Source organism: Sardina pilchardus, chromosome 14, assembly GCF_963854185.1.
Source record: "Sardina pilchardus chromosome 14, fSarPil1.1, whole genome shotgun sequence".
NCBI classification, from domain to species: domain Eukaryota; kingdom Metazoa; phylum Chordata; class Actinopteri; order Clupeiformes; family Clupeidae; genus Sardina; species Sardina pilchardus.
The window spans coordinates 33799642-33811770 of NC_085007.1; the positions used below are offsets into that span (position 1 = coordinate 33799642).

The 12129-nt window shown below is 41.5% G+C and overlaps 1 protein-coding gene across 1 annotated transcript in view; it reads left to right on the top strand.

Annotated features, from left to right (window-relative positions):
* Positions 1–12129, top strand: part of ap3b1a (adaptor related protein complex 3 subunit beta 1a) — a 90140-nt gene that overhangs the window by 57126 nt on the left and 20885 nt on the right. Inside the window, exons 17-22 of the mRNA XM_062554609.1 lie at positions 1363–1493; positions 1617–1749; positions 5195–5351; positions 5595–5751; positions 8786–8834; positions 8949–9052. Of these exons, the coding sequence (XP_062410593.1) occupies positions 1363–1493; positions 1617–1749; positions 5195–5351; positions 5595–5751; positions 8786–8834; positions 8949–9052 (731 nt within the window). The remainder of the gene's footprint in view (positions 1–1362; positions 1494–1616; positions 1750–5194; positions 5352–5594; positions 5752–8785; positions 8835–8948; positions 9053–12129) is intronic.

Sequence of the window (12129 nt, forward strand, 5' to 3'; positions counted from 1 at the left end):
GGAGAAGGCCGTGCGCAGCTACACACACACACAGTTCCAAGGGAGATGGGCGGCCAATAGTCGAGCGGGCGTCCAGGCAATCCAAAACAAATCCAGGCCACACTTCGCTGCACACGCGCACTGCTGGAAGAAGAGAAGAACTAATACCAGACGGCCACAACTGCAATAAGTGTGAACATTACAATTCTAACAGTCAATAGTCTTCCGATGGCAATTTACTAAATAAACCCAAAAATAGCACAGCAACATGTAAGACGAGGCACACAGTCTTTTCAATAAACAAACACAGTACGGCACACGAGACACGTTGTCACGAAAAGTCCATCAACATGTAAAAACTATTGTCCACAATCCCACGGCGATCATGGCAGGAAGGCTAATAGGCATCTGTACGCGGAAGCACTGCAGCACAGGTTGAGGAATACAAACACTTAACTTAGTGGAGGGCGACCGATGTCGCACCTCCAGATGATATAGTAAGCAGCGAACTCCGTGCACTCCTCGGCACCGATCAAAGGGTAGAAACACAGGAAACTCCGGGTCCGATGGATTCCTTCTAACACGTTGCCACAGCCCAACACTCCACGCACCGTGCACCAAGCTCTATACTGTTCCCCCTCGCTGTGTCTTCCCTCAATGAGTTGTTCTCTTTTTGTTAGCCACAATGCTGCTTCCCCAATTACCCCCAAATCACCACACCTGTGTCTACAGGTCGCATTACATGCACGTCACACACACGCACACCCACCACCAAAATTCTCAATCGCACCAGACATTGACAGCCCTCACCAGATCGCACAGTTACGTCTCCTATACCACATAAATTCACCCGTGACAATAGGATGTTAATTTTCAAAAGGTTTTGCATATTTAGACATATTGAAGGCTTATTCATTATTTTGGGGTGCTATTACATTAGAGCCCAAAGTTAGGGAAAATGTGCTGCAGTTTTAAAACCAAATTATTGGGGGCTAGCTATACAGAAGAATGCTTTACATTTGTATTATATTTGTTTTCTGTTTTTTATTTCAATTTAAGTGGTCAAGTTTTTTTATTTCAGTCTATTTGCCCAACTCAGCTACCACCATAAATAGAATCAAATTCTGTGGGAAACTCAACACACAGAGCGAGTTGAACAATCACAGTCCTTGCCGTCTACATCATCTCAACACAAAGTTCACATCAGGCAAAGGCTTGGAGGGGGTACACAGTGACACAGAGGGCTCTGCAGGGCTATTCAGCCAATTTGATGCAGAAGCATACTGTCCTTACATAACAATGCAATTCTTTTCTCACTTTTTATCCATGTTTTTGTCTTGCTTTGTGTTCTCAAAATCTGCATTTTTGTGTCTCATGGGACAGATCGAGATCGCTTCCAGCTGGGCACCTTGTCTCACACCCTAAATGCTAAAGCTATGGGCTACCTGGAACTCTCTGATTGGCCAACAGTAGCCCCTGATCAGTCAGTGAGAAACGTAGAAGTGGCTGAGCAGGTAAGAGCAGAGTCTAATGCTGCATGACCTGTATCTCACATAATTAAAATCTTTTGTAAGTTTGCTTTTCCCCATTAGACCTTTTTTTTACTGACAGTCCTCTAAATCATCGTTCTCTTACAGATTAAAGAATGGGTACCATCATCCGAGAAAGAAAGTGTTAAATCTGATGACAAATTCTACTCGGACGAGGAGGGAGATGAGGGCTCGCCAGGCAACAGTACTGAGGACGGCAAGAGCACAAGCAGCAGTGAAGGTTAATTAACTGTTAATTAACTGAAGGTTAATTAACTGATGTCTGTTGAAAAATACTTCTGCAATGCAAAATAGCCAGTTACCTTGGCTGATAGGTGTCTTGAATGTGCTTTCCAGCTAGAGGTGCATCAGTATTACAGTTTTTTCTGAATGCTTAAGCGCTAATCGTGATTCTTGTAGCACAATTTCTAAAACTATTAATACATATAGCAAAACCACTCACTGAGTTAGCAAATCTAAAAGCACAAACACTGCTTTGCACTCAGTTTGCAATTTTGTAACACACACTTTGCAAAACTGTAGGCACAGTTCACTGCACAGCACTCTTTTTGCAGAACTAAACACAACTCACTGCTTACACTCACTTTCCAAATTTCCAACACACTCTTTACAAAATTATACACACATTTATTGGCACACGGTCACATCATGAAATCTGTTTTAGATAATTAGTTCACTTTGCAATCAGCCTAAGCAGTGTAAATAAGGCACAGGTAAGATATCCGTGTGGAGTTGAAGAAGTAGGAGAAAGAGGAGGAAGAGGACAAGGAGGTGAAGGAGCGAGAGGGAGAGGACAACAAGGACAAGGAGCCCGGAACCTTGGACAGGAGGACATTGCATGCGATGTAATGTGATGTAATGAAATTTTGTGGTCGTACCCAGAGAGACGTCATGATGTAGACAGATTTTTTATTTTTTTTTGTCTCAGTGAAATGACTATTTTGTGTTTTGACTTATTTGTTTTGATGAGTGTGAACACCAATACTTTGGATAGTTTGGATCCCTGTATGTTTACAGAACTATGACAAAACTATGACCTCAAACTGGCATACTGTAGCCTACCTTGTGCACAGAGAAAGCAAAAGCCAGATGTGTCTTGTATTCATACCATCAGTGTGTAGTTGACACATTGTGTGCTTAGTAAATGATGGCTTGTGTTTACTGTTTGATACAGAAACACCATTTTTACAAAGGTGTGGAGAGTTAATCAAGCTGTGTTCGCTTTAGCAAGAGAACTACAATGTTTTGATAATTTGGTGAAAGGTTTTGTTATTTGTGTTTAGAGTTTTGCAAAAATAGCCAATAGTTACTAAAAAAGTGCTTACCAATCCAAGTGATTAAGAATGAAAGTGAAATATAGCAGCAGTCAAATGTATCGACATACATTTGTGATTTCAACATGAGATATTCACAAACAAGATGTGACAGTCATTTGAATGTTGCATATGAATGAAAACACTCCTCTCCAATAAGACAGCATTCTCCCACCAGTCACCTTGATCACTACAGACTACCTATCCAATATCACAGTAGACCTACTGCAGCAAACTCAGTGTTGGGTAGGTTACTTTTAAACCTACGTATTCTGAATACTTTGGATAACAGCAACATTGTGTTTAGCATATATATTAGCAGTGGATAAAACAATTAATGTGAAGTTGCAAGACCCATAGCTACTGTCAGCAACCCACAGCCTCCTTTACAGTGAGGATGGATTGATAAGCCTATGGGTGCCTCTCATTTGGTCTTTTATACACCCTCCTTTCCTTCCTTGATCCTCGTCCTCACTGATCTAGATAAAGAATGATGGGGCGGCAACAATGGGAAAGTCTATCCAGTGTTTGTTATAGATCAGTGGGACCGAGCATCGAGGAGAGAGTTTGTGAGCCACCCTATGTGTAATGAAATAAGTAATTGTGTCAAAAAGCCTACAACAGAGATAGCAATTTTAAAATAGCTTCACAATTTTAATTTTAATATCAAATATTGACTGAGAGATGCCAACCACTTGTGTAAAAGTTGTTTTTTGCAATAGGAAGCAAAAAGGTGACTAAATATTGGTTTCCATTAGATCCTCATGGTTGTCAATGCTGGTTTGCAGCTGTTATGTGTTTTATTCTCGATGGCCTATGGTGTAGCCTACTAGCTGTCTATGGAAACGTAGATTGAATACATACATATCATAGAACTATCTGCAATCTTTCAAACTATTTTAACAGAACAGTTTGTTCTAATTTGTCTTTTGAAATTCGTGCTTGTGGACATCACATCATTCCTGTTTCAAGTTAACATGAGTGTCATTTGATTATGCGTATAATCACAACAAATGCTAAGAAATTAAAACGGAACAGGCTACATGTAAATGTCCTGTGCGAGTCAGTAGACTCCACTCCTGTTATAAACTGATAATGATCGATTATGTATTGTGTCACGATCACACACTAAATTTAACACAGCAACCTCAAGCTCCACTGTTGAACCTACTGCTTCAAGCATGAAAGAAATAAGCATAACCTTACCTTTAGTCCAATTTGAAAAAATGCCACAACTGCTGCCTTGATTAAGTTGGCTATAATGATTGACCAACAAATATATAGATAGATGTCTTATTTTCATGGAGAAAAATAGTTATTAGTTAAAGGAGAATTCCGGTGTGAAATTGACCTTAACTGTACCGAAACATTTTGCAGAGGACTTACACGTGTTGAAGAGGCTCCTTCGCGCACCGCCTAGGATTCCGAACTCCGCCGTTTTCCGCCGAGCTTGCAATAGGCTTGAATCTATTAGATTGGGCATCATGTACCCTTTGCAGCTAAATCGCTATTTTTAAACCATTAAAAAGTAACTCCACACTGTATTGGTAGACTTCTGAGGGTCCTGACATTTAAAACGAGATACTTAGAACTTTGGAAGTGCACAGGAAGTTTATTAAAAAATACTGTTTATTCAAGCAGTACCTTCATAGAATTTTTCCGTGGGCACCATCTTGTGGTGAAGTCGCGATAAGTCTAAATAAATATGTTCCCCTGTCCTTCCTGTTCGTTCGTGCTTGTCAGTTGGCTTATCGCGACTTGATTACAAGATGGCGCCCAGCGGAGAGATTCTATGAAGGTACTGCTTGTAAACAGTCTTTTTAAATAAACTTCCTGTGCATTTCCAAAGTTCTCAGTATCTCGTTATAGATGTCAGGACCCTCAGAAGTCTACCAATACAGTGTGGAGTTACTTGGAACCGTTTTAATGGTTTAAAAATAGCGATTTAGCTGCATAGGGTACATGATGCCCAATCTAATAGATTCAAGCCTACTGCAAGCTAGGCGGAAAACGGCGGAGTTCGGAATCCTAGGGGGTGCATGAAGGAGCCTCTTCAACACGTGTAAGTACTCTGCAAAATGTTTCGGTACAGTTACGGTCAATTTCACACCGGAATTCTCCTTTAATAGTTGATGAACTGCGGTCAATGGAAGTACGATCACCCCTAGTTGTGTGCAGTACGAATGCATGGAAAGGGGGTAGCTTCTCAAAAGGTTTAAGGAACTGCAAAAGCTACACATAATTGGTAAGGATGTAAAGATGTCTAAAGTTGATTCCAAACACTGCCACAAATCTTCATAATGCTTCTCTCTGGGTGTTTTGTGTGTCGTCTTTTGTGGTTGCTTTTTTTAGCTTCTACCAGTGAGACTGAGAGTGAGGAGGAGACCTCCAGCCAGAGTGGTAGCGGTAGTGAAGAATCGGAACAGAGTTCCAGTCATTCACACTCAGATTCCAGTAAGAAGAAGAAACTTCAGCAGAAGAAAAAAACAAAAACAAAAAACAAAGGAAGGTATTGATCACAGATTTTTTAATATACTAAAAAAATTCTCTCAGAAGGTAAAAAATACTTCTTCCATCTCTCTGGCATATTGACTCACTATGACAAGTTACCTCACTATGTTATGTGAGATCTGACTTCATATTCCCCTAGTTTATTCTGCTCACATAAAATTCAGAGTTGTCTTTGCATGCAGGCTTTCTCCAATGAATGGGTGTCTGTCATGATAAACAACGTAGATGTGCTCTCCCTCAGTGACTCAGATGAAGAACCTGATTGTGCCAAGGTTGGTGTTTCCTCCCCAACACTCTCCCCAGAAGACAGTTCTTCAAGTTCCAGTGATGAAAGCACATCTCACTCTGACTCTGATTCTGGAGGGAACCAGGAAAAGAGGAGCAAGGCTAAACCCAAGGTAGGAAGTGGGGTGCTTGACATGAGTATATTACAGAGAAAAGCATGATTACAGGGGTGATAGCGCTCCGGCACCACGCCGGATTTCCGTTTGCGTGATCTGACAATTCCCAAGATCTTAGAGGCCCAACAGCCACAGCCGACCCTCTATGACCGATCGCGTGGCTGATTCGCTTGTGCTCCTTCATCGCCGAGTAGTAGGCCCTATGATCTATCGTTCACATTCGCTCATCCACTTGTTACTTTGTGTCAGAAATTAGCGGATGATAAACTCTCCCTTTACGCACCTGCGTCTCGAGGCAGCATGCGAGCAAACACACGGCATCTCACCAGAATTTAAAAGAAATGTCTGACAAGTTTAAGAATAACATGTTTTCACTCAACATTGATGAGGCCACAGACAAAAGCATGGATACAATTCTAAGTCTAGCCTACTTGTCCGATTTTAAAACGAGGATGCAGGCAATGTGAAAACACAGCTCCAGATTGTGACCAAAATGTTGGAGTGTGACTGAAAAATAATCTAGGTTGCACTGATGCTTCTGACACTGCTCGGGTGAAAGTTCTTTTGCAAGTTTTCATTGTAGACTATACAGTACGTGCAACTTTACCAGTCTAGAAGTAAGCCCCTTGTCCTTGACCCGCTTTCTCTCGCTCTCCCTCTCTCTCGTGCGCAATGCGCTCAATGGACACCCACTCCTCGACAAGAGCATTTGATCCAAATAAAACATTCACAGCCGTGAAAGCAATGACGCATAGAAGATGACACACCATACCTACTGTGAAGCATGGTGGGGGCAACATAATGTTTTGGGGATGTTTCTCCTCAGCGGAGACTGGGCAATTGGTCTGAATAGAAGGGAAAATGGATGCTGCCATGTACACCCAAATTTTAAGGAAAACCTGCGTCCCTCTCCTAGACAGCTGAAGATGGGCAGGTCATTCGCCTTCCAACACGACAATGATCCTAAACTTACTGCCAAAAGAACAAAGCTTAAGGATAGGATGGTGAATATCCTTGAGTGGCAAAGTCAGAGCCCTGACTTAAATCCTATAGAAAATCTGTGGATTGATTTGAAGAGAGCAGTCCATCATCGCTCCCTACAGAATTTGACTGAATTTGAACAATTCTGCATGGAAAATTGATGGCTGTAATGAAAGCAAAAGGAAGCTCTACAAAGTATTAAGTCAGGGGTATGATGACTTTTCCAACCCTGTTATTCTAGTTTTTAATTTTTTATTAATTTTCAGAACTGTTGACTTTTTTTTCATTATTTTGATATTGTACAGCTAAATTTGTAAATAAAACTGGAAAAGATTTTTTTAGAAAATGGGTTTTGATTTCAGGCTGTAAGACAAAAAGGTAAAGGATATGATTACTTTCTATAGGCACTGCATATCCACATAAGTTATCAAAATGTTCTCCCAGAAGCAGTGGCGTAACTATAGGAGGTGCAGCAGGTACAGTCGCACTAGGGCCCGTGACCTCCCGGGGCCCGTCGCTACCCCCACCCTGCCTTTTTAATTTTTTTTAGAACTTCACCATTAAGAATCAAACTATCAAATAAAAACGGCTAAATCAAATTACCATCTTTCCTTGGCATCATACTGTTGCGCCAGAGTATCTTTTTTTCTACTGAGATACAGCAAGGATTTCTGGGTAGGCTGAGTAATTTTTTTTGCGATTTTTTTGAATGGATAGTGCGGCTGCACATTTCAGTCATCATTCCGTGCAAAATGCCCTTCAAACACAAGAGCGGGTGCAAGAAGCGGCAGGAGCGTAAGGAGCAAGGGGAACTAACACTAACATCTATTTTTCAACTTGCCAAAATGCTGCTGGTGGTAGATTATTTACGACAGCGTAACATCCACATTCGGGGAAGTGTGTAGCCTACTACTCTGTTGTTTCTGACATTGCCTGTGACTGTGACAACAGCTAAGCGATCTTTTTCCAAACTCAAACTTATTAAGACTTACCTAAGGAGCAGCATGGGGCAGGAGAGGCTCAGTGGGTTAGCTATCCTGTCCATTGAAAATATGAGAGCCAGAGCATTAAATATTGGGAACATCGTTGAGGATTTTGCACAACGAAAGGCTCACGGCCTGATTCACACATAGGCTATTGGGTATTGTATGCATATTAATGATTTTATTTTGTTTCTGCACGGTTGAATAAGTTAGGCTAATTTAAGTTTAGTTTCTGCGCAGTGCGAGTTTATAAGCAAGCAATCCACGCTTGCAGTTTCAGCAGAGGGTTGAAGAGGTTTCAGCGCATTGAGTGTTCCCATAATTCCATGCGAGTTGATGTTAATGCAGTAATATTAGATTACACTGACCTGCAGACTATTAATATATATTTTTTGAATGTTTTCACATGTAATGGATCCTATGTAGTCATGTGTTTTTCATTATGTATCTGTAATTACTAAACTACTTCGTTTCCAGAGGTCCTTTGCATAGAGAATTGAAGTCACCCTTAATGTGTATTGCATGTAGGCCTAACAGAGCTAATACATCCTGAGTTAACACGATGAATTCTATTCGAGATAGGACCCACTTGGCCATGCCGCACCGGGGCCCGCACCTGCCTTGTTACGCCACTGCCCAGAAGAGCCCACCCTGGATCCCGCTTGACAATTACGTTGATCAGGGCTTATATCGTGGCTAAGGGGCCTCCCAGGGGAAAAAAGATCAGGCTCAGGATTTTTTTTTACTATCACCCCTGAGATTACCTCCTTATAATTATGATTTAGAAGCAGCCCAAGGGTGGGACATTTGTCTGTGTGTTTGTGCAATCTTCATCTCAATCCAGACGGTCATATCCCTCTCCTGCAACAATTTTGCTTAATTATCACTCCACACTTGGGATAGGAGAACATTATTTGGAAAAAAAAGGGCAAAATTGGCCCTTTTAATAAATGTATAATCACCCTCTTGTGTTTTTGTCAATACTGTAACTTTTTTGTTTAGTTTTACCGCTGTAAAAAAACCTGTTTAATTTGGCTTTCATTTACTGCTCCCCCTTTTGCCTTTAGGTGGTGCAAAAAACAAAGCCTGAGATCACGTTGTTGGATCTGGATGACTGTGAGTTGAACCAGTGGCTAACCTACTGTACAACTTTTGAGTTTGAGTTAGGATGTAATTTATGATGTTTAAATGCGTCACCTACATTCAAATTATTGTGTGATTTTTTTATAGTCTCCCCTGATCCACGGATATCCACAAAGTCCTGTGTGCTCTCTCCAAGCTTGCTGTCAGATTTGGATGGGCTCTCTCTCTCCAGTTCCCCTTCTACCGTACAGGTCAGAGTGCCCATTGTTATGATGATTTGGTGGATGTTTCATCTGTTACACCTACAGTGTGTTCCTTACTATTTGAGCCAGATCACCTATTTGCCTACCTGCCTGCTTGTTCTCATGAACTCATGCAATCTCCTCTTGCATTTTACCATCCAGTCTCCAATCAATGTTCTTATGCCCTAATATGCAAGGGCCCTTTATGCACAGTTACCATATATTGAAGTATAACTCAAAATATAGTCCATGATATTACATAGGCTAAATAATCCAACTAAAATCTGAAGTAGTCTTCTTCCATTCGAGGCTTTTTAGGGTGTCCGAAGTGCAGGTCACTCTGCCATGACATTGATGTTAAAGTATCTCCTGTCTACCATACAGTGCAGTCAGTGCAGCCTAGGCCCACATGAGAACTACAGAGACAATCAGCCACAGTAGTGCTATTTATATGTTTTGATTTACCATTTTTTCACAAACAAATATACTTTTTCATTAAAATCATCTTCTGTCCGTCATTTGGTAAACTAGCCTACTCATAGCGCTTTAATAGTACACGTTTAGCCCGGGTGTTCCCATGCTGCCTTGCGCGCGATTTGATTCACGCTGCTAAGGCAGCCTGGAAACTACCGCCCTAATTTTTGCCTCAGATAGGGGACCAATCACAGAACAGGGGGGAAAGCAAGATGATGATGAGCTATGCACAGACGCATTTGATAGACATCCGTGGCGCCCAATGAACGGATCTGGGCATTTTTTCAAATATAAGAAAATGAACGTTTGGTTGCCAGACCACGTCTCATTGAGAAGTGGTAGGTGCTAGCCAGGCTAGTGCACGTTAATCAGGCCTCTCAATAACACTAGTAAAGCTAATAGGCCGAAATTATTTATTAATAAATAATAAAACATTTTATTGAAAGCGCCTTTCATGACACCCTAGGTCACTTCACAAGGTTGTTAAAGGGATATTCCGCCATTTTTGGAAATACGCTCATTTTCCACCTCCCCTCGAGCAAAACAATCGATATTTACCTTGTTCCCGTTCATCCAGCCATTCTGTGAGTCTGGCGATACAACTTTTAGCTTCAGCCTAGCATAGATCATTAAATTGGATTAGACCATTAGCTTCTCGCCTGCTAGCTTCATGTTTAAAAGTGACTAAGATTTCTGGTAATTTTCCCAATTAAAACGTGTCTCCTCTCAAGTTAGAAAGTGCAATAAGACCAACTGAAAATGAAACCTGGCGTTTTTCTAGGCTGATTTGACATGGAACTACACTCTCATCTGGCGTACTAATCAAGGCAACTTGCAAACGTACCATAGGCACAGTGATATCGTACTCAGCATCTGAAAATAGTCCCCATAGACAACAAGCAGTAGTAGTGCCAGTAGCTGCAAGTTGCCTTGATTATTACGCCAGATGAGAGTGTAGTTCCATGTCAAATCAGCCTAGAAAAACGCCAGGTTTCATTTTCAGTTGGTCTTATTGCACTTTCTAACTTGAGAGGAGACACGTTTTAAATGGGAAAATTACCAGAAATCTTAGTCACTTTTAAACATGAAGCTAGCAGGCGAGAAGCTAATGGTCTAATCCGATTCAATGATCTATGCTAGGCTGAAGCTAAAAGTTGTATCGCCAGACTCACAGAATGGCTGGATGAACGGGAACAAGGTAAATATCGATTGTTTTGCTCGAGGGAAGGTGGAAAATGAGCGTATTTCCAAAAATGGCGGAATATCCCTTTAAAGTTAAAATCATCTCATAAGAATAAACAATAAAAATAGAAATAAAAGTCAGTCAGTCAGTCCATAAGCTTTCTTGAAGAAATACGTTGCCAGTCTACTTTTAAAGAGAAACTATGCAGGATTGGCGATTTCATCTTAAAGGGATAATCCGGACTATTGGGAGTACATACGTTGAGTTGACACCAAAATCAAGTCATTCGGATGTATTTTGAGAAAGTTCGAGTTCACCGTTTTTAGCCAAAACTCGTTAGCCTGTAAGTGACCGGGGCAAGTCCTTTCGCCACTACAAAACGCTATTTTTATACCTCTTCTACTGTTCCAAACAACACTACACTTACGTGGTAGTGAGTAGAGGGTCCCTAAAGCCAAACGGAAGTATCCCCACGTCTTTATGTGGTCGGATAGAGAGTCCAGAATGAATTGAATCGAGTCAGTACCTTCTGGAAATGTCGCTGCGGCAGCTGCGCAACGCTTCAACAACACTTTACTAACATTTTTCCGGAAAGGTACTGACTCGATTAAATTCATTCTCGACTCTCTATCCGACCACATAAAGACGTGGGGATACTTCGGTTTGGCTTTAGGGACCCTCTACTCACTACCCTTTAAGTTTCGATTATCCCTTTAAGTTTCGGTTTCATTTTTCATTTTCGTTTTATGCTTGCATATTTCTCTGCAGAGCTTCCCCGACAGCTTTAGCGTGTATATTTATACATATATAGGCTATATAAATTGCAAGTGTGGTTCTTCTTGTTCTTTATGCGTCGCGGATAGGGACACTGGGGGCGGGAGGAAATATTACTGTTTTCGATAAAACTGGTCAGTCAAGCAAAACAACGATTTCTAAGCGATTTTATGACTATGAAAAAGTTGCATAGGGTCTCTATGTCAGTAATTGAGTCAGAGTGTCTGATGCAGTCTGGCAGTGAATTCCACAGCTTGGGGGTGATGTAGCTGAAAGCCCTCTCTCCCAGGGTGCTGAGGTTCACGTTAGGGACATGCAGCAGGCCTGCTGAGGAGGATTTCAGTGAATGGGCAGGAGTGTAAGCTTCCAGGAGGTCAGTGAGGTTAGGTAGGGGGGGGAATTGTGGTGTAGGGACTTGTATGCCAGGAGCAGAGCCTTGAAATGAATTCTGAAGGTAACTGGAAGCCAGTGTAGTTGCATAAGCAATAGTGTTACATGGTTAGTGGATTTGGAGCATGTTATAATCCTTGCTGCAGAATTCTGGATGAGTTCGAGCCAGTGGAGTAGCGTATTTGGGATGTCACATACGCATTGACTAGGACTTCTGCACTCTGCTGGGTGAGCGCAGGGTAAAGCCGTGTAATGTTCCTTAGAT